Source organism: Microcebus murinus, chromosome 27 (assembly GCF_040939455.1).
Source record: "Microcebus murinus isolate Inina chromosome 27, M.murinus_Inina_mat1.0, whole genome shotgun sequence".
In the NCBI taxonomy this organism is placed as follows: domain Eukaryota; kingdom Metazoa; phylum Chordata; class Mammalia; order Primates; family Cheirogaleidae; genus Microcebus; species Microcebus murinus.
In genome coordinates this window covers 9,213,346-9,236,852 of record NC_134130.1, presented here as the reverse complement: position 1 = coordinate 9,236,852, position 23,507 = coordinate 9,213,346, and the positions used below count along the sequence as shown (strand labels likewise).

At 36.0% G+C, this 23,507-nt stretch overlaps 1 protein-coding gene and 1 long non-coding RNA gene across 3 annotated transcripts; one reads left to right on the top strand and one right to left on the bottom strand.

The window, feature by feature from the left end:
* Positions 1 to 432: 432 nt before the first annotated feature.
* MAD2L1 (mitotic arrest deficient 2 like 1) lies at positions 433 to 10,652 on the bottom strand. The gene is made up of 5 exons (XM_012745861.2): positions 10,422 to 10,652; positions 9,449 to 9,595; positions 5,424 to 5,544; positions 4,292 to 4,395; positions 433 to 3,105 (listed from the first exon to the last, which is right to left on the bottom strand). The coding sequence occupies exons 1-5, from the start codon at positions 10,492 to 10,494 to the stop codon at positions 2,933 to 2,935; spliced, it is 618 nt and encodes a 205-aa protein (XP_012601315.1). The 5' UTR covers positions 10,495 to 10,652; the 3' UTR covers positions 433 to 2,932.
* Positions 10,606 to 22,652, top strand: LOC142864821 (uncharacterized). Of its 2 annotated transcripts, none has more exons than XR_012915119.1 (2): positions 10,606 to 10,909; positions 22,441 to 22,652. It is a non-coding gene; the product is annotated as an uncharacterized LOC142864821 (long non-coding RNA). The 2 variants fall into 2 exon arrangements; XR_012915118.1 differs by having other exon boundaries at positions 10,606 to 11,267.
* The last annotated feature ends 855 nt before the right edge of the window (positions 22,653 to 23,507 follow it).

The following is a 23,507-nucleotide window of genomic DNA, read 5'->3' as shown; positions in this document are numbered from 1 at the left end:
GAAGGATCCCGAAGGCCTGGTATACAGTTCAGTCCCTTCTGGGCTCAACTGGAACACATTTTCATTACTCCACCTATGGTAACCAAAGCTGAGTCAGTCTAGGGAGGCCTAGAGGCCCACCAGACTCTTTGAATCTTATGAATAACTTCTCTTTATTTACCATGGTGTGGAAGCCAGTCACAATTGTTTCAACTGTTAGTTTAAATGTCTTCCTCCCGAGATGAGCCTCAAGGTGTAGAAAGAGGGTGAGACAAGCTCATTTGGAGTCATAGGCCAAAACTTTTCCAATGTAGCTTTACCAACAAAGCTCATAGCTTGGCTCCTACTCAACTCCAAAGTGTGCATATCTTAATTGAAACATAATCTGTAAGGGGTAAAAAGACCATACCTGGCTCCTCAGAAAACTCACAAGAATAAACAGTAACATGTAAATGATACAAAATTCTAAGAATTTAACTGTTAATAATGTTAGCTGAGTTGAAATAACCAAAGTTACATGCAACCTTTAAAAATGTGATTTCACAGAATTCTTAGTCTTATGTCTCAAGTTGTTAAAATGCAAACAAGGCTTTTCATTGCCACTTTTCTTGAAATCAAGTTGAGTAACATTAGTGGTCCATTTATTCCACAAAGATATGCAGAGTCCACAAATTTGCCACTGAGAACCTAGGAACTGCCCTCAGTTTTTGCTGTTTTCAAACAGCCTAGCTAATGCACAATTAGTACTATAGAGTGAGTTGCAGGCAATAGAGTATATGGCAGAAGCTGCTACTATTGGGACTAACATTCAAATCCAGAGCATTAATTTCTGGACATAACTCTTAAAAGAAAAAGGGATCAGTACTATAATCACAAAAGTAGTAATATTAGGATCATATAGTTTGACAGATACAGACATAAATGACTGACATTTAAGAGTTATCAGCAATATGTAAGAATATTGTGACTGGTGAGCTTTTTGGGGGGAAGAATCACATTTTATTATTCCCATTATTTAGCAAATAGGCATTCAGTGTGTACTGAAGCAGTCGCGGTTCTCTGTATTTTCGAACGCATCTCCTAAAAAGACCAGGATTTACATCTCTATATTTTTACTGAGGCTCTAGTTCTGCTTTCCTTCTCAACTTGTATTTCAAATGTACAGGTTATGAACAGTCTAAGAATTTCAAATGAATGTTTAGTCTTAATAGTGTCCACTTTAAATACTATTACCTATTGTTTGGAAACTTAGACTTTGACCATACCTAATCCAAAATCAATTCCATTTGTCAAGAACCACTTATTTAGGAAAAGACTTATCGGTGACCCTTTCTAGCCACCTGGACCTCAGGTAGCTTCACAAACTCTTTAGGGAATGGGCTGTCATGACAGCATTCACTAGACTCATCATCAAATATTGGCATCTATTTTTCCAGCACCGAGAAAGAATGTAAGACATTGCTCTTTATTCTCTCACACCATTGGAAGAGATATGATTCACCCAAGTGAAATAACAAAGACAAAGAAATACATAATTGAGTAAACTTGTTTCGTTACTTCAGTCCTTTACAGTATATTTTCCTTTCTCTTGTTAGGATTTCAAGCTTTAGAAAGGCCATGACTTGTTTCATTCATTCTGGCACCTGACACACAGCATTTGTCACAATACTATGTCTGTCATTTTTGAATGAATGGATACAGACTACGTGCATTTAGTAATAGTGAAGGCTCAGTAAGTTAATACATATAAAGAGCTTAGAACAGGGCCTAATACCAAGTGTTTAATATTAATAAATTGAATAAAATATGAGATAAGTTGTAGAATAAAGATTAGAAAAGACTTTTTAGAAGTCTGCCTTAAATTGACCTTGGAAAAACAGGTGAGAACTGAATAGAAGCATATATTTGATGACAGTATTGATGAACGCACAGGAATAAGCATGGTATTTAAATATATAAGGAAAACTAGGCTGACAGGAACTAGGCTGACAGGAACTAGGCCTAATGGTATAGAAAGGTCCCACATCCAACATTTGTTAAACTGAACTAACTCCAGGACATCTATCCTTTCACAATGATGAAGCAATAGATTTTTCTGAGTCTACTGCTGAGATGAAGGGGGTATAATCAAAGCTTACTCATCATTCAACATTGTATCCTTAGACACTATAACCTAAGAAGCAAGAGAAATAATTTGCTATACTGAATCCATTTTATCATTTAACTGTATTAATGCCACATATGTTATCAGAATATTTTAAGACAAATTTTAAAATATACAAATTTAACTTTATTTCCCCATTTTCATTTAAAGCTTGATTTTATAAAACTCACACAAAAAAATTTTTAAGAGTTCTGTATCACAGTAAATTAAACAGTAGAAATACCCATTGCCTCATGGGTTCAAGTTACATAAATTAAAATCAAATAATTGGATATGTATTCAATATGGAAACTATACAATGAAATAAATGACAAAAGGATGTAACAGAGCAATATGTTATTACTTATGGATTATTAGTTATTTTTAGGATTTAAACGAAGATTCTGAATATTCGTACTTCTTTTGCTGTATTTTATATTTAAATTTCTCCCTACCTATATTGAGTCAAGCTACTTGACCAAAATGTCTGACTTGGGTAAGTACTTAGCTTCATAGCAAAAGTTCTTCCATCTACAGTTACCACCTTCAACAAAGTTAACATTACAGTTCTGACAAAAATCTGTTGGTTCCCTTTGAACAATGTGCAATGAATTCACTATGTCAACACTATGGTAAGTCAAAAAGGTACCAAAAAATGGAACAATTACACATAGTTCAGTAAAGTATAATGTTGGTTTTCCCCATCTAAAAATTAACCAATGAAATAAAACATTATCAACTATAGTTGACTTGGGTTCAGGAAAACCACATTTAAAAATTATATATTACATGATTTTCCTCATCTCATCCTTAGTCATTGACGGGAATTTTGTAGGCCACCATGCTGTTTACTTTGTGGATTGTAGTAGTAAATGAACGAAGACGGACTTCCTCAGAATTGGTAATGAACTGTGGTCCCGACTCTTCCCATTTTTCAGGTACAACCAAATCTTTGTCTGTATAAATCAGTAGATCAAATGAACCTAAATTGGGCATAAGACCATAAAAGTACATCATTTTTCACAATTAAAACTGCCCTCCCCGTCTCTCTTGTATTTTGTTAACCCATTTTTAGAAAAGCTAGGTTAGCCTGGTCTCTAATCAGTAGTTAATTTACTTATACCGTACCTTTCACAACTTTATCTTATGAAAAATTCAAGTTTGTTTTCTTTAACAAGAAAACCATTAAAAATATTTGAATAAGTATATCATCACATGAGAAAATATGAATGTAAGCCTCAGGAAAACTTGTTTCTGTCACTGCTGTCTTTCAGTGTCTGGCATACAGTAGGTATCTGGTAAATACATTAGAATGAAGGAGTAAGCTCAAAAAAACAGACAATTACAACTACAGTCTTAATCACATACATAAAAAGGTATAGAAAATAAAAATAGTGAAAGAAAGTACACCAAAATATTCAAGAGTGGGTAACTGTGAAATTTTTTTCTTTCCTTTCCTTTTAGCATTTCCAAATTTTCTAGAATACATATGCAGTCACCCCCCCTTATCTATGGTTTCACTTTCTACAATTTCGGTTACCTGTGGTCAACCATGGTCTGAAAGTATTAAACGGAAAATTCCAGAAAAAAAACAATTCATAAGTTTTAAATTGTGCACCATTCTGAGTGACATGATGAAACTTCATGCCATCCCACCAGGGACATGAATCATTCCCTTTTCCAGCATATCCATACCGTATATACTGTTTATTAGTCCCTTAGTAGCCATCCCGGTTATAGGATCAACTGTTGCGTTTACATGATAATTGTGTTAAAACAACCTGTATTTTACTTAAAAATGGCACCGAAGCACAACAGTGATGCTAGCATATTGTTGTAATTGTTCTATTTTATTATTAGTTATTGTGTTAACTCTTACTGTGAGTAACTTATGAATTAAACTTTATCATAGGTATGTATACATAGGAAAAAACATAGTATGTACAGGATTCAGTATGAATCCTGGTTTCAGGCATTCCCTGGGGGGCCTCCCTGTCGATAAGGAAGGGGGCACTCCTGTATATCACTCTTCCTTTATTAAGCTTTTCCCATTTATATTATATGATACTGATAATTAAGAAAAAAATTAATAAAGGGGTGATTTTTAAAGCAGTAGCTCAGTCTTCTCCCCAATAAATTTAAGTCAATAAGAAGTTATATAATACTTACAAGAAACTTCCAACAGTGGCAGAAATGTCACTGTAGCTGTGATCTGTCTGATCACTGAACGGATTTCATCCTGGATAGCTTTCTGAGACTTTTCTCTGGGTGCACTGACAAAGAAATGAACTCAGTTAATTCATTTTAGGTTTTAACAATTTATTTAAAACAGAGTGGTAAGATTATTTATCTGATTAAACACTCATAAAATCAAATAAGCAATGAATTAAAAAGGAGATTTTTAAAAAATATGAGTAAAAGTATCCTTAGGACCTATAACCTAGTAGGTACGACACTAGTCCTTATTATTTCATTTAACCTTCCAATCATCTTTTAGGGTTGATCTTAGTATCAAGTCATTTATGACAGTATCAGATTGACTAGAAAATTTGTCAACTACTTTAAGTTAGGAAAACTTTATCTGTTAAAATAAAAACAACAAGTGATATCTAAAATATTTAATTAGTATAATCATTTTGGCACTTTTTGTAATGTCTAATTTCCTATTGCTGCAAAGAAAATAATAAATTGTATTCAAATTATTTTTATAAGCTAAAATATTTCCTAAAACAGACCAAAAGCTTCAGAAGCAAACTACACTTCATTATGAGAAATGGTTCTGCGTCTACAGAAAAGCATGCCCAGGATAATGCAAGGCACTGATATGTAAAGATGGGCACTTCCCATCCAGAGAGTCTGGAACCTTCAAAAGTGTCTTAGGAAGTTCAGAGCATCAAATGAAGTACAGTAGAGGTGCACCTTAAGTTGTGTGAGAGTCTAAAATCATCCCTTATAGTTAAAAGCACCTTTGAACAATTCATTAAATGGTCCATCTAGTATATTATATACAGTTTGTTGTACATACCACCATAAATACTATAAAGTTAGAAATTCACTGATTTAGAATAAGGGCAATTATGTTAAAGGTATGCAATTATGTTAAAGGTTAAAGGGCAATTATGTTAAAGATATACAATGATTAAAGTAAGCACAATTCTTTTCTACAGGTGACTGATGATATCTTAGAAAACATACCCTAGAGACTATACTTGATATAAAACTAGTTCAATATAATCAGAACATTTAGTAATGAAAAATTTTGGAAAAAAATATTATCAAAGTGAAATAATGTAATACTTACCTATCATCTTTTGCAGTCTTGTCACATTCAATATCAAACTGCCATCTTTCAAGGACCTCACCACTTTCAATATTTGATATAACTACAACCAGTTTCTGAACTGAACACTTGTATAGCCAATCTGCAACACATAACAAGGTATCTTTTTTGGTCTACTGCATTGCAAAGCAGCTCTTTTCTTAGATCTCACCTCCTGTCCTTAGAAAATTCATTTCTACCACTGGTATTTTGGACCTCCTCCAACATACAAATATACCTGCCCCATCAATAAACTAGATTCTGTTTTCAAACTCCGTATTTGTACCAGTTAGAGTACCTCAGTACTGGGTGCTGAGGACAGAGTACTGAACATATGGTATTTCCATCCTAATCCAAGGTAAGGGTATAGGAGTATGGGCATTAAACATCAAACCAATCAATAAGAAATAATTTGACCCACTTAGGGGTCAAATAGAGTTTAGCTACGGGGATCAACAGCATTAAATATGCAAAAGGAGAGGGAAGAAGGTGCAGGCCTTAACACTCAAAAGGGAAGAGCATATGACCAGAGGACTGAAAGGAGGCCAGTATAATGCAATTAAGAAAGAAAGAATGAACAGGGTCATTCTGGCAAGATAGATAGGAGCCAGACCACGCAAAACCACGTGAGTAAATCCCAAACATTACACTTTAAGACCAGCATAGTCATCACCGAGTTTGAAGCAGGGCATGATGTAATTAGACTTAGGTTTCAAAACCATTTTGGCTGTGATGTGCAAAGTGTGCTAGAGCGGGTAGAGACTGGATCTAGGGACACTTGTCAATCAGTAATTCAAGCAAGAGTTAATGAAAGCTTGTAGGAGGATAAACTGGTAGAGATGGAACAGTAGACAGACGAGATTTCATGGTTAACATTGCTAAAATTTACTAGATTCACTATGGGAGCAAGAAAGAAGAACAATTCAGGGACAGCTCCCAAGTTTCTGACTTGTATTTCTGGTCTGATGGTTGAGCCATTCATTAAAAGGAAAGAGAACTGAAAGAGTCCCAATTGGAGATGATTCTAAATTTAGTTTTTGTATGCTTGAGTATAAAGATATAGCTGCTGGATGGATACATGGGTCTGGAGTAAGGAAAGAGTTGGATACTGAGTCGACTACACAAATGTTAGTAAAGCTAAGTAGGAGACCACCTATAGAGAAAGTATAAAGAGAGAAGAGGGTCTCAGATTGAGCTTTGAATTAATCCTGGAAATTGGTACAGTATACTCAGGAGTCAGCAAAGTTTTTAAATTAAAGAAACAGCAATTTAGCAATATTTAGTAAATATTTAAGGCTTATGAGACACCAAGATCTCTGCTGCATGTTGTTTTTTATTTTTTTTGAGGCAGAGTCTCATTCTGCTGCCTAGGCTAGAGTGCGTGGCATCAGCCTTGCTAACAGCAACCTCAAAATCCTGGGCTCAAGCAGTTCTCCTGCCTCAGCCTCTCAAGTAGCTGGAACTACAGGAAATGCCACCATGCTCCGCTAGTTTTTTCTATTTTTAGTAGAGACATGGTCTCACTCGTGATCAGGCTGGACTCCAACTCCTGACCTCAAGCAATTGTCCCGTCTGTCTTGGCCTCCCAGAGTGCTAGGATTACAGGTGAGCCACCATCTGCTCCAAGTTGTTTTTTTTTTTGAGACAGAGTCTTGCTTGTTGCCCAGGCTATAGTGAGTGCCGTGGCGTCAGCCTAGCTCACAGCAACCTCAAACTCCTGGGCTCAAGTAATCCTTCTGCCTCAGCCTCCCGAGTAGCTGGGACTACAGGCATGTGCCACCATGCCCAGCTAATTTATATATATATATATATATATATATATTAGTTGGCCAATTAATTTCTTTCTATTTATAGTAGAGACGGGTCTCGCTCTTGCTCAGGCTGGTTTCGAACTCCTGACCTTGAGCAATCCGCCCCTCCCAGAGTGCTAGGATTACAGGCATGAGCCACAGGGCCTGGCCTTCAAGTTGGTTTTTAAACAACCCTTTCAAATGTAAAACATTCTTAAATTGTGGGCAGTACAAAAACAGGCCACGTGTTGGATTTGGCCTGTGGGCCTTGCAACCCAAGGCATATATCAACAATGTTTTATTAGTTTCTCTCTGAAAAGGAAGTGATTGGATGGTAATCTGAAGCAGATTTGGGGTAGGTGGTAATTTGTTCTTCTTTTAAAATTGGAAAGATGAAACTGATGGGAATAATTAAAATCAAAACAGAGAAGCAGAAAATATAGGAGGGAAGAAATAGGATAAAGACCCTAAAAAGCTACAGAAACTAAGATTCAGAAAAGACTGAGCAATTTGCCTCTAGGGAAAAGCAATTCCACCAATTTAACTAAAATAAAAGGGAGAGGTTAAATAGCAAGATCCAGATACACATATCTGTAAAATATCATCAGTGTGGTCTCAAAGGTGGCAACCCAAAAAACCATTGGCTTAGGCAAGGCTTGCTGCTTCTAGCATATTAAGATGAAGACATAGATCTAGGCCTAGACATAGATCATTGACCTAGGCCAAATGATCTGAGTGCAGCCCTGTGAATGGGTGTGGATGGTTTAGTCCTGACCCCCAGTTCTGGATGCAACTCTGGGAGAAGTAGACTGCTCCTATCGCTGTATTACATGTTTGCACTTGAGAACAGACTTCTCATCTTGCTATTCTGACAGCATCAACCTACTAGAGAAGTTTACAACCAAGAGTACTTCTGTTCCCCCATTAGGCAATATATGGAAACATTTCTGGTTGTTTGAGCTAGGGGTTATGATACTGGCATCTGGGGGACAGAGGCCAAGGATGTTGCTAAATATCCTGTAATATACAGAAAACCACCCACACCAAAGAATCATACAACATATAAGCTAGAATGTCAACAGTACTGAGGTTGAGAAACCCTGTACTAGAGAATCTTTCCTAGAACCCTGTCTTTCTTTCACTGTCAATCTTGAGACTTGATGTACACAAATGTTGAAGGATTCCACTCCTGTAGACAGAATGGCAGGGTAATGTTAACAACTTATTTATAGGATAATGTAGTTTGAAAGAGAGGTGTAAAGCTAACAAAGTTAATATGGCCATCAACAGAAGGGCATATTAAAATAGAAGTTAACAAAAATGTAATGAAGCTACATCTGAAACAAAAATTGTGAGCAAAAAAAAAAAAATGATTTCTAAATCCAAAAATTCAAAAAAAAAAAAGATAGCCACTGTAGTACTTATTGGAACTACTATTTTGGAAGATCAAATGGGGAGAAACATTTGATCATTTGAAAAATCAGAAAAATGTGAAAAAAAAAAACAAACTAAGAAAAACTATAAGAAGCTATAAGAATTTTAGAAGGGAAAAAAGAAACAGATGGAGAATAAGTATTCATCCAACAGGTCATACAGCAGTTTCTTGAGCTAAGGGAAAAAAATGAGTGTTTATATAGAAAAGGCTTACTGAATGACAGGCAGAATATTTAAAAAAGACAAATGGATACAGGTGAAAAACAAGGAAAGTCTGCTAAGTGTTATGTTGTTTTGCAGTTACTCTTTTTTGCTTTTTGAAGTTTAGTTCCCTAGTTGAATCCAATTTTATTTTCTCTGATCTTAATTTAATGACATTAGACTCCAAACAGTCACAGAAAACTAATACATCATATTAAGAACATGTAGCGTATATTTTTTCAAATAATGAACACGATCATAATTATATAAAATTCCAACTTGTTCCATATGGCTACATTAACTGTAAAAGCCATTTCTAAAGGAGTTAGTTGATGGAGACTTTTTTGTTAAGCCTTATCAGATTCCTAACATCAAAATATTCAGGCCACTCAAAATGTAGTGGAGGCTATAATTTCTTTCTATATATGTTACTTACTTCCTCCCAAGTGAGAATCACTGTATTTGAGATGGTAGTATGTTTGACACCTCTATGTAGAGCAGAGAAATGACCATTTGAAGATGCTAGAAAATGCAGATCCTAGAAGGTGTGCAAAACTCAAATTGTTTACAATTAATAAATACCTTTTAGTTGTTCCACCACGTTGTTTAGATATTTTATGAGCTCGAGATCAGTAGTTACAAGCAAGGTGAGTCCATATTTCTGCACTCGAGTAAAGGTTTCAGATGGATATATGCCACGCTGATATAAAATGCTGTTGATGCCAAATGCTGAAAGCAAAAGAAATGTTATAGAAAAGTCATCATCACTTTGGAACTCTAGAAAATAAAATATATTTAGATGTGGTTATAGTTTCATTAACGGAATACAGTAGTAAATGACTAAACACATAGGTTTGTGTGTTTTGCTCAAAGCAGAGTAGGTACAAGATGGCATTTAAAAAAACCTTAAACTCTTGCTTCTAAGTAAAAGAGATAACTGCATTTACGTGGCAACAAAAGAAAAACGCCAAAGTGCATTAGCCATTGCCAAATTTCACCTCCGTGTAATACAAGTCCAAATTCAGATTATGTGCTTAGCGGATATCAAAGTAGGCTTTGGCATCCAAGTCGGCACCTGACTGACTTGTCCATGCCCCAGGCAAGCCTCTCCTTCTCTTTTTCCTCCTTTTCTCTACACATATCCTGCCAGGTTCCATAAAACGTACAGCCAATCTGCTGGGGAACGGGGCTTCCCAAACCCTTGTACACCACGAGCCTCGGAGTCACCTGGAGTGCGGTCCTGGTAAACACCCACACCGCGGCCGACCTCGGTCGCACCACGTCCCGAGTCTCGGGAAGTGGGGGTGGAGATCTGCACTTTGATCAGGACCTGTGCTCCGGGAAGGGCTGCGCGGCAGGCAGGCCTCAGCGGCACCCGGGCCCCGCTCCGTCTCCAGAGCGCGGCGGGAGGAGCCGCCGCCCCCGCCTCTTCCCAGACGCCCCGCGCGGCGCCGGGGGGCCGGGCGGCGACGGCCCCGGGTCTCGGAGGCCCCGCCACGGGCCCGCGGGCGCCCGGCCTCGCTTCCCCCACCCGGCCGCCCGCGCGCAGACTCACAGAAGAACTCGGCCACGATTTCGGCGCTCCCGCGCAGGGTGATGCCCTGCTCCCGGGCGAGCTGCAGCGCCATGGCCAGGCCCACGGACGAAGGCACGCGCGCGCAGCCGGCAGACAGCGACCTCGGCGGCTCCCGCGGCAGTTCCCCGCCAGGCGTTTCAAAAGTAACGACGCAGCGCGCCGCCCGGCCCAGTACGCAGGCGCGAGGAGCCCCTAAGCCCCGCCCCTACGGCGGGGGCCTGCCCTTTGCCTCTTGCTCCTACACGCTAGTGGAACGCCGATTTGCGCAGGCGCAGTTGGGGGATGCGGCCGCGCTCTTCCGGGTCGTAGCGGTCCAGAGAAGGGAGCCTGTTGGGAGGCGGCCTCGGGGCGTCATCTACTAGATGGGGCCGAGGAGAGGAGATGGACGGTCCCGATTTAGTGGTAGTTCCCCAGGACTGGGCGATCAAGGAGCATAATTTCTGAGTTTCAAAGATACTCTCAAACCGGTATGAACTGTTCGCCAGTCCCGCCTGAAGTCGCCTCAGCGGTCCTTCATGGGCGGTCGGAACTTTGCCAGATGCTTTGGGAATTCAGGAAACGTCTGCGTGGGCTGCAGCCACGCACAGCTTTAGGGGATCTGATTTCTGTGTGGGAACTCGGCTTTTTTTTGAGAAATTGGGTTAGGGAATTAAAGGGACAAGCCGCAAACGCTTTTCTGTCCCCTGTCCACGTCTGAACTGGGTTTAGGGCCCCCTTCAGAGGCAGGGTAGAGTCTGGGGCGGCGGGGGGCTCCTCCTGGTCCAGGTGCTTCTGTCCACCCTGCCCACCCTTAGGCGGCTGGCCAGGAGCACGGCCACCTCACTGGTAAGGCCCATCAACGTTGAAGAATTGTTCAGTGGATTGTGACTCACAAATTCAGTGACTTTAAAGGAGATAGTGCACAATTAATGTTCACGTCCATTGTGAGGGGATTTTATTCTTAAAGCAGCTTGGAAAATTATTGTAAAATGAAGCCTGAAAAGCTTTGATATTTACCGGACATACTGTTATTTAATTATATGAGAAGTACCTGAGTGTGTTATTAATAGTTTTATATTGCTGTGTAACAAATAATCACAAATCAATGGCTTAAAAACAACACTCATTTATTATCTTGATCCTGTAGGATCAGAAGTCTGGGCATATCATAGGTGAGTGTTCTGCTCTGAGTCACACAGGGATAAAAATCAAAAAGTCTTCAAGTGGGATCTGATCTGGGGTTTGTGGTCCTCTTCTAAGCTCCCTGGTTGGTCCCTGTTATCTTGCCAGCTGTTGGCCAGAGGCCAATCTTACATGTTTGCCACATAGCCCTTCCAAAAGCCTTCTCACACGTCCAGTCTCTGACTTTTTTTAAAAAAAAATTTGATCCCCCCCCAAGTCTGTGACATGTTTACATCTTTCTTAAATGTTGATGTATTAAATTTTTTGACCCCTCAGACCATATAAGGACCTATTCTTAAGTATTCTCATAGCATTTCATAGTACTACTTCAGACCATTTCTTTCACTGTAAATAATTATGTAATGTTTTGTATTATACCTTTCCTGCATCAAAAATAAAATCATATCAAGTTGGGATAAATCTGAAAGTTTGTTATCAAGCAAAAATTATAGGTCGCAATCCAGGAGACTTCAAACCAAGTGGTAGAGGGTGGTAAGAAGCTTGCCAAACAGCAGTTATGGCACAGTTTATAAAATATGAAGGAGGAAGTATTTTGATCTTTTTCATGATTGGTGTTCTACATTAAATGTTTTTTGTTTTGGTTTGGTGGGGTTTTTTTTAGGGCAAACAGACCTGTTTTAAGTTGCTTTGTCTGAGCTGATTGGCTTGATTTCAATGAGTCATACAGACAAAAATGTAAAGCTTATGTTTTGTGTTTATGAGTGGAGATAGTGTTTCAGGAAATCAGGATGAGTTAATTTTTGGTTATGTGGTTATGGGCAGTTGGCCTTGGGCTATCTAAACTCTGACCTCCATTTTTAATCCGTGATGGGTTTAGTGGGTTCTTTACAAATATTTGTTGAATGAATGAGCATTTGAATATTCGCCTAGAGGAACTTTATGGAAGAACCTAAAACATTTTCTAATTAGAAAGCCAGTTGGATGGATGAATGAGGTCACTTTTAGGGAAGTTTGAGTACCCACTGAGTTGATTGGAAGTACCAGGGATTTCTAGGTTCTTAGGATTGACATAGTTAAAGGGGCATTCTTTTTCAAATGTGAATTCAATAATGGTGGTAGACTGGATTGTTTACAGGACAGTCTAACCTGGTGGTCCTCAAACTCAAACTCCAGTGTGTTAGAAGAATTATCTGGATATTTTGCAAATTCCTGGCTTTTATTTTCCCTTCCCCAAGGCTGGTTCAGTCCAATTTAATAATCACTAACCATGGGCGACAGAAAAGCACTTGAAATATGCTGGTCTCAGCTGATAACATGCTGCAAGTATAAAATAGGAGATATCAAAGACTTAGTATTAAAAAAATGAATGTAAAGTATCACATTAATATGTTTTTCAATTGATTACATATTGAAATGCTATTTTACATGCATTGGATTAAATGTATTATTAAAATAATTTTACTCATTTCTTTTCAGTTTTTCTTTTTATTGTGACTACCAGGACATTTAAAATTACATATGTGAATCATGTCTTATTTCTATTGGACAGTGCTGGTCGACATTGTGGGTTCTAAGGGGTGACTTGTTTTAACCAGCATCCCAAATGATTCTGCTGCAAATCCTTAGACCACTCTTTGAAAAGCAATCGACTATGATGGATATTTTAACATACCAGGCTGGGAAGTCGAAAGCCTGGACTAAATGGGGCCAGAGAGGTTGAATAAGAAGGAACACATAAGGGAAAGATATTTTGAAACTAGAGTTGATGGCTAATATGGAAGAATGTACATTTATCTTTATAGAGTGTTTCTTTTTTAATATACTATAATTTAATTAGCATTTCCCTGATTTGGTGTACATGATGATTGCTTCTAATATTTCATTGGTATAAAATAAGCCAAAGCAATTCCACTTCTGGGTATATACCCCCAAAAATTGAAAGCAGGGACTCAGAACAGATATTTGTATACTTATGTTCATAGCAGCATCATTCACAATAGCCAAAAGGTGGAAACAACCCAAACATCCATGGATGGATGAATGAATTTAAAAAAAAAATGTGTACATGCAATGGAATATTATTTGACCTTAAAAAGGAACAACATTCTGACACATGCTACAACATGGATGAATCTTAAAAACATTATGCTAAGTGAAATAAGCCAGGCACAAAAGGACAAATATTCTTTGATTTTACTTACATAGAGTACCTTGAATAGTCAAATTTATACAGACAGAAAGTAAAATAGTGGTTACCAGGAGCTGGTGGGAGTAGGAGAGGCAGGAATGGAGAGTATTTGTTTAATGGGCACAGGGTTTATGTTAGGGGTAGTAGTGATGGCTACATAGTAAGGTGAATATATGTCATGCCTGTGAACTGTACACTTACAAATGGTTAAAATGGTAAATTTTAAATGTGTATATTTTGTCAAAATTTGAAAAAAATATAAACTGGGATGACTTCCTGATACATATAGACAGTGTCCTGCCATATAATTCAGTTTTCCCAGAATTTGGGTTTTGTCCTTGTTCTAGAATCTAGAAGGAGTCTTACTGGATTAAAGTTCATAGTATTTTCTGGCATTTATTAAGTATCACCAAATTACTTTGTGAAAACAATTGTGTAGTTTTACAGCTCTTCTAATGTACATATAGAAGAGAAGTACTGACCTCATCTACACCCTGACCCTCATCCCTAACTAAAGGAAAGAAAATAATTTTAATAATTCATAGTCCTAGTGAAGATGCAAACACTGAGCTTTAGGACACACATTCAATGATAAGAAAAATGGGTGACTTGCTTTAATATGCATTTTTTCATTACTAGTGAGGTCTAAACTCTTGGTATTTTTTTTTTTTTTTTGCTAGATGTATTTCCTATTTTGTGGATTCTCTGGTTTCTGGAAGCATCTTAAAATTCATATATCACTTTGTTTAAGGTAGTTTAGTAACATACATACACAACGACAGGATATTTTAGAAGTGAGGAAAATTGGACCAAACCAGAAATAATGGTAGAAAATAAAATGAAGACAGAGTACGTTATTACCTATTAAATTTGACAAGGGATGTGGTGAGAGGAAGGCAACACATGTGTCTATGAGTTTTCTGGAAGAGAGGGGAACAAGATCCATAACTTCTTGAGCTAAGCCAACTCATAGTAGTAACTAATGTAGTGACACGTTATTTTCAGTTACATGAGTTTACTTTTCTTCACAATTCAATGAAATCTTTTTAATGTATATTGTTTAGGGGAAGTCTAGATAGAAGTATAAATAATGTTTTCTGAAGAAAATTCAAACAGCGCATAACCAAACTCATATTAATAAAAGAGATAACCACAAAAGTGCATCATAAACAAGCCTATATTTCATATTAGGGTGCTAAAAACAGAAATACTCATAAAATTGTCTAAAGTTGGGATCAAATGAAATTTTAGAATGAAAGTGACTTAATTAATGGCTTAGTTATACAATCTTACAGATAATGAAACTGAGGTCCAGAGTTGGTCTAAGATTCAATGTCTATTAAATAGTGGAATTTTTAGTAGAAAATCTAGGGTTTCTGATTTAGTCTTTTAAATTATATCTATTTGAAAACATGTTGAAAATGCTCTTTAAAAGATTATTTTGAAAAAAATTAATAGATTTTAGGTTAAGGATTTTTACTCAATAATCTGTACACTAACTTGTCAAAAAAAAATGGCAGTTACAAACCATAATGAATTTTATGTAGATATACAAATAATTCCAACTGCCAGAAGATGGCACTGTTTACATGTGAAATAATACATTTTAAGAATTTAGTACCAGGCTCTGTGCTTTAGTTCAAGATAACATGCAAGAAAATGAATTTAGTAGTTTCTAAGGTAGTCATAATGAGGAATACTTCAGAATGAAATATTGACTCATAGTATATTACAGAACTGATAATCCTTTTAAACATTCAGTATATGTATACACATACATACACCCATATACTAAAAACATATATACAGGTTGAACATCCCTAATCTGAAAATCCAAAATGCTCTAAAATCTGAAATTTTTGAGCACTGACATGAGGCTCAAAGGAAATGCACATTGGAGCATTTCAGATTTCAGATGCTGAACAGGTGAATATATATAATGCAAATATTCCAAAACCTGAAAAAAATCCCAAATTTGAACTACTTCTGGTCTCAAGCATTTCAGATAAGGGATACTCAAACTGTATGGGATTTATATGTATTTATATGTGTATATGTATTTATATGTATATATGTGCATTAATTTACATATTCTCACTTGGAAAAAGAAAACATTTTAGATAATTAAATCATTCTCATAGACTCATGACAGTTTTTCATCAAATTGCCAGTAATTATTTTATTTTTGAGGCCAACATCTTGAAATAGCAGTTTATTCTAAATTTGATAAAACAATAAGAGATACTTACAATAATCTTAATAAGACATTTTTCTACCAAAGTTTGAAAAAAAGTCTTTTTGCACATAAGCGATTTGATTATATTAGTTTAGGGAACTTGCTTTTTTTTTAAAAAAAAGATTTTGTCATAAAACTTAGGATTATTTGTTACATATCTATACATATATCCATGTTGTTTTTCATTTGGTGTGAAGGATGAGAATTAAATCTGTAATTTTCTACTCTGATTACTTAGGATTTATTTTATAGATCTAATGAATATTTATATTTTTCATAGGCTTAAAAACTAAATTGCATAATGTACATCCCTTAAAGTCCTATCTCCCCTCCCACATACTTTCCTCCTAAAGTCTCTTTGATTTTGGTTCTCATGCTCAAAAAAATAACCCAACAAATTGGAATAATGACATTTTATTAATAAGCAGTGGTTTAATGAAGTCAACAAATATGCCTCCATACTGACAGAATTCATAGTTTTTAATGATTCAGTTATATATATAGGATATCAAGATTTTACCTTTAATGAAAATTAAGCACTAAATATTATTGAAAACAATAATTCCATAAGTTCTTGTAATGAAAATGTTTAAGTAGTTTCTTTTCAGAAAGCATTACCATGTTTTATTATGGTTTTATTTTGATATTTTATTATACTTTTATTATGTTAGTAATATGTAGTCACTTAGTCTTTTCATAGCTCAACCATGATTAGATATCAAAAGTAACAATAGTCCTTGTCAGATAAAATTTTTGTATTACATGAGATAATCCAAATGAAATTTTACCTTAATGTTAAAGTTCTGGTTGTTCTTTTGTTGTTGTTGTTTAAATAACTTTTCACCCACTACTCCATGCACCTTTCCTGAGTTTGGGACATGTTTAGGATAACCAAAGAGGACTTAGATAATGCAAATTGAGTCACAGGTGAGGACAGCCACTCTCTTACTATTATGACATAGAAAATATAGTGATCATAGGTAACATTTATTGAGCATGTACTATCTGCCAGGCACTTGTCTATGTGCTTTACAGGAATTAATCCCTTCACAAGCTCATGAGTTAAATACCATTACCTGCATTTTTCAGCTAAGGAAACTTAGTTACAGAAGGAACCTGAATAATTTATCCAAGTTCACCCAGCTAGGAGAACTGAAGTCAAATCCAAGCAATCTAGATGATAGCAGGATATGAATCCTGAATGTATAGAAGGTATGACTATATTTTAGATGATCTATCTTGAGGCAATCTATAGTGGATCCTTAAGCCCTATCCTTCCTTCATCCTTCATGTGGAGCTCCTGAGACCCATCTAGCAATGGAACCCAGTGGAGCTGAATGGCTGGAAAATCACAGAGTTGGAGCAAGGAAAAGAGGACAAAAGTGGAAGAAGAGAAACAAGAGGTGGAATCCGGGGCATAGTATTGGCTCTTCTGGCTGAGTGGGTAGGCAAAAGAGGTACCCTAGCTAGACCTGCAGCAACAGGAGTGGTTTTTATTTTGTGCATTAAACAAATGCTCTGGCCAAGGGCTGGCATGGTAGTTGAAATCTGGTTGCTTCTAAATACATTGTATGTGGAATTATTTTTATTATTGCTTAATATGTAAATATAGGTGAATAATTATAGTTCTGCTAAATCTACCAACTAATAATAAAACTAAAATGTTTGAGTAAGTAGAAGAATATTTTTAAGGAGTTCCATACATAAAACAAAATAAATAGATCATAAAGAAAGACTTTCTTAAGTATTTGTCCAAACCATTTTATAAAACATTTATGGGAAGAAAAAGTTGTCTGAAAACATGAAAAATCACTTTATATTCATTTGTATTTTTCTATTAGTACAAACTTGGCTTCTTCAACTGGAACAATTTTCTTATAACTTGCCTTGTGTTTATAGCTCATTCAAATAATACAGTAGTCAAGCCATATTTGTCAGGTCAAAAATCAGTCATGCACATTAATTCCATAATTTGTGCTGAAGTTTTCAACTTATAAATTGAATGACAGTGATTTTTATTCTTGAATAATGTACATAACCCTTATAACATCAGCCAACAACAAAGGCTTACTGAGCTCCAGAATTTTTGGTTTAAAGTTAGAGATCAAGGGGATTCAAAATGAAATGATGTCTTTTCATGATTGCTTCGTGCTAACACAGTTGTAAATACAGCTGCTAAACTTTTTGCATTGAAGTAGATAACAATTCTCTGATTTAAGGTAGTTTTTCAGATGATCCAGAATATGCCTTTCTTAACCTGTATTACATTATCATCAAAATATAAGAAAACTGAAAAAGTTTCAATTAACTTATATATCTACAAGAATAATCTGGCAGACTCCAGTATGAAAAACAATAGACATTTGGATATTTTAAAATTATTCACAAAATTCTCAGGTTTCTTGAAATGCCAAGTAAAGGATAATCTTTACCTTCTCAGTGGAGGAGGAGACAAGATAGGGAAATAGAAGAAGGGCAAGATAGGGTCAGATAAGTGAAAAGAGTTGGAAAGATTTTTGAAGCAGCCACTGTTCTTGAAGTCAACCAAGAACAAGTAAAAATACAGAGCATTGTTCCTCAAGAGGTATTTATTGAGTACTCTTTATCTTATGGTGTGGTGCCATATAGATGCAAAAGGAAAAAAAAGAAGAGTCTTTGTCAGATAAATCTAGTTGGGGAGTCAATATACAAAAATGGCTGCATAGAAGGAGGTAGAAGGTGGGAACCAAATGAATGTATGCAATAATTGCAAAACAAACTCAAAGATAGCTAAAGGAATGGAGGATGTAAAATTTAAAGAGTGCTTAGAACTTTGGCAGGCAAAGATGGGTGCAATTAGGGAGGGTTTAATGGAGACCATGACGTCTGGTCTGGATCATAAAGAAAAGGTAGGAATAAAAACCTTTTTAGGTGTAGGTATATAGGGAGGACATCACTGGCACACAACTTAATGGAACTAAAGTGTGGAAACATCAAACTAGTTCATCTTTCATGGGGACAGAGTCTTCATGTAATCAGATGGATCACATGTGGATCCTCTCTCCAGAGAGACTTGTGTGGCAGCTGAAAGTTTGGACTTTTCCCAGGAGACATTAGAGAGCCACTGGAGGTTTTCATATATTTATGATTATATTATGAGGACAACATAATTAAACTTGTGTTTTAGTAACATTATCATAGCACAGGTGAAGTACAGAGTGGAAAGGTATAGTGATAGTCCAGGAGTGAAGCACTCAAGACTTTATTATTTTAATTATTCTTCACTATTTAAATTTCAGTGAGTACTGTAATTACCAGGAAAAATACCTAGTTTTGCCTCATAGATTCACCAATTTCCCCCTTTTTTCTCTAGCTTCCATGTCTTTGATTTCTGGTCCTTTAAGTGTTCCAAATTTTCAGTCTTCAGCTCCTTTCCTTTCTTCTTGGCCTTGTTTGGTCTGTCTTTCATTACTCTTTTTTTTGCATGAGCTTTCCTGAGCTCTGTTCTGGCTTTGTTCCGAGAATAGACTTACATACCTCAGCCTTACCATCGAGAATTCTACTAAACTGATGGCCTGTGTCATTCATTTCCTAATGTTACTGATATATTCCATAATATTTTCTAAGCTTTAGTGGTTACTAATTTTTTAGTTTTAGGTCATCCTATTATTACATAAGATCAATATTGTATTTCTGCCTTTTCTTGGTATTATGATTAATAGATGAGTGCATTAAATTTAGTGTGGTTGTATTCCTGAGCATAAGATAAGGATATTAGCATTTGCAATTCTGTAAGTGTTATACCATTTACTAAGTTTTCACTGAATTTTAATTAAATGTGGAAGTCATTCAAATTAAGGTCAGAAATTCATATATTTTAGTTTGATCTTTATGCTTTTCTTAAAACTACCAAAATGTTTCTGGTGGTTTCTATCTGGATAAATTGGGGTTTTTGTTTTTGTTGTTGTTGTTGCTGTCCTTGCTAGTGGAAAGATATATATAGACAATAAACTTTAGAACATTTTTCACAAGTATGTACTATAGCTGAACATATACATACTCTATGATATAGCAATTCCACTTATAAGTCTATACCAGAGGTGGGGAACCTTTTCCTGTTGGAAGGCCACATTAATTTAGTTGTAATCAAATTTCAATTAGATACACTTATAAATGTACATTATTTTGTAAAAACCTAGTATGTACTTAATAATCAAAAAATGAAAATATATTTTTTAATTTTAGAGTTAACCAACCTTTTAATGACTTTGTTATGTCTGCTTTCTTTTTGTTGGAAAGTATTTGAATAGTTAGTTGCAGCTTGGAGGTCCACAGTTTCAGTTGATCCTCTAGACAGGTATCAGTCATTTGTGACCTTAGGGGTGCAATGTCATATTACACAGATCTAGAAAAAATATTCTACGCTTCATCTGGAACCAGAAAAGAGCCCAAATAGCCAAAGTAATCTTAAGCAAAAAGAACAAATCTGGAAGCATCACATTATCAGACTTCAAACTATACTACAAACCTATAGTAACCAAAACAGCATGGGATTGGCACAAAAATAGAGACATAGACTAATGGCACAGAACAGAGAACCCAGATATAAAACCATCCACACACAGCCAACTGATCTTTGACAAAGCAGACAACAATATACACTGGGGGAAAGAAGCCCTATTCAATAAATAGTGCTGAGACAATCAGATAGCCACATGCAGAAGAATGAAACAGGATCCATATCTCTTGCCACTAACAAAACTTATTTCAAGATGGATAAAAGACTTAAATATAAGGGATGTAACCATAAAATTGATAGACGAAAATGTTGTGAAAACTCTTCTAAATATTAGCGTAGGCAAAGAATTTATGAAGAAGACCCCAATGACAATCACAGCAACAACAGAAATAAATAAATGGAACTGTATAAATTTAAAAGCTTCTGTGCAGCTAAGGAAATAATCAACAGAGCAAATAGTCTACAGAATGGGAGAAAATATTTGCAAGCTATACATCTGATAAAGGGCTAATAAACAGAATCTACAAAGAACTCAAGCAAATCAGTAAGAAAAAAACTAAACAACTCCATGAAAAAGTGGGCAAAAAAGAATGAACAGGAGCTTTTCAAAAGAAGATAGACAAATGGCCAATGAACTTATGAAAAAATGCTCAATGTCACTAACCATCAGAGAGATGGAAATCAAAATCACAATGAGATATCAGTGAGAATGGCTTTTATCAAAAAGTCCAAAATCAATAGATGCTGGCAAGGATAGAGAAAGAAATGAACACTTACACACTGTTGGTGGGACTGCAAATCAGTACAGCCTCTATGGAAAGCAGTATGGAGATTCCTCAGAGAACCAAAAGTTGACCTATCATTTGATCCAGCAATCCCATTACTGGGTATTTACCCAAAGGAAAAGAAGTCATTTCATCAAAAAGACACCTGTACTTGAATGTTCATAGCAGCACAATTCACAATTGCAAAGATGTGGAATCAGCCTAAGTGCCCATCAATTCATGAGTGAATTAACAAAATGTGGTATATGCATCACATAGACTACTACTCAGCCATGAAAAAGGATGACTCAATGTCTTTTGCAATAATTTGGGTGGAACTGGAGACCATTGTCCTAAGTGAAGTATCTAAAGAATGGAAAAACAAACACACATGTACTCACTATTAAATTGGAACTAACAGTTGAGAACACATATGCACAGAGGGAAGTATAACTCAATGGAAATCAAACAGGGGGAAGGAGGAGGGGAGATGAGTGAAAACCTACCTAATGGGTACAATGAACGCTATCTGGGTGACGGGAACACTTATAACTCTGACTCAAGCATTGCAACAACAATCTATGTAACCAAAAACATTTGTACCCCCATTATACTTTGAAATAAATTTAAAAAAAAAGAAATATGGAAAAATGCAGTAAAATACCCACATCTTTAGCAACATACCTGAAAAATGCTTTCTTTCTTTTCAATCACTTATTGCTGTGGGATTCTACATTCTAAATTGTTTTTCTATTTAATAAATTATTGATTTCTGACTTCTCTTAACAGAGCCCTAGTATCCAAAAAATAGTGAATATTAAAATATATGAGGTAAAAATATATAAGGGATAAAAAATGAATAGAAAAAAGTCTTGATTCTGAAACATGGATCTATTTATACATACATTGTATGTTTCTAGTACCACTTGAATCTATGATAACACTCCCTTTAACGAGTCATTATAGTAGTTTCTAAGTATCTTGAAATCAATTGTAAGTTACTTACAGTTTTAGAAAGTATAAATTCTGAGTAATTATGCTGAATGCAAATTGTACTGAAGGCAATAAGAAAGCATCAAGTAGTAAAATTGACTTTTTAATTATAAATGAGATATTTTATTAATGATTCAGTCCTGCACTTCTGCTTGAACACTTCTACTTGAAAGCTTTTTCTTTCTTTTTTTCCTCAGTGAAAGAAGACAATCAAACTTAGTTTCAACTCAAGAGTTCAAGAAGGGGTGAAAAACTGAATAGAAGGAAGTCTTCATGCTGGAAAACAGATTCACTTTGAAGTTCAACTGGGAAAAGCTATTTAAAAATTTTTGTATAGAAAACTATATCTAAGTTTATAATTAACTTGCTTATTTGATTTATAATGTAAATAAAGCATAATGTTTCCTACAGACTATGAATAAACACTTTTTCCAAGCATGGCAGATTAAGTGAAAACAAAGGGAGTGAACAAAAATAGGAGGGGTCGTGAGTCCATATCTGCACGGAGAACCAGGGCAGTACTTTTGGGGAGTACAATTTGCATGAGCATCTGGGTCTTTTGTCGTGGTTTGGATGGATGACCTGAGTCTGCTATATTGGTGAATGGCATTAACAAAGGTCTGGTTGTCAAAGGCTAGGAAGAAAAATGCAATTAGCCACAGCAATGAGGTGACGTCTGTGTTTGGGCAAAAGAACCCATACCTAAACGCAATAGAAAACACTCAAATGATAGCATTAGCGAAAGGCCAGATGTGTGTGTGTGTGTGTGTGTGTGTGTGTGTGTGTGTGCACGTATCTATCATATAGCCATCTTAACTCAGTGGGATGTGACAAAGTCATTTCTTTGGTAATGTTTGGTTCATGTGGTTAAGAGTGAATTTGTACTTGTTATTAAAGAAATGACCTTGTATACTCAATGAATTTGTGATTCATAACACACTCGTTTCACCAACCTGACATTTGTAATTCTGTTTGTTTCTATGTAAACAAAATTAGAATTAAATAAAAGTACACTGGAGTTCCAGAGAAGTTTGCTCTTTTTTTGGTCTCATTTTTTTTCCCCTCTAGAAACCATGCCATCCACAGTAGAGAACCATATCTAATCTCCCAATTAGGTCAGGGCCCAGGATAATCAATCTCCTTAACAGCAGATGCCTTGTTTTAGCAAATGAATGCTTGGTTTCAAAAGAAGTTTTGTGTTGAGAGAAGACTGCGGTTGGCATGGGTGATCAGAACTCTTTTAAACCTTATAAAAAGCTTGTGT

Coding starts and splice junctions, on each gene's coding strand:
- MAD2L1 (XM_012745861.2), bottom strand. CDS start 10,494: ATGGCGCTGCAGCTCGCCCGGGAGCAGGGCATCACCCTGCGCGGGAGC. Junction 4,396..5,423: donor AAGACTGCAAAAGATGATAG/GTAAGTATTACA, acceptor TTTCTTTGTCAG/TGCACCCAGAGAAAAGTCTC. Junction 3,106..4,291: donor GCCACTGTTGGAAGTTTCTT/GTAAGTATTATA, acceptor TGCCCAATTTAG/GTTCATTTGATCTACTGATT.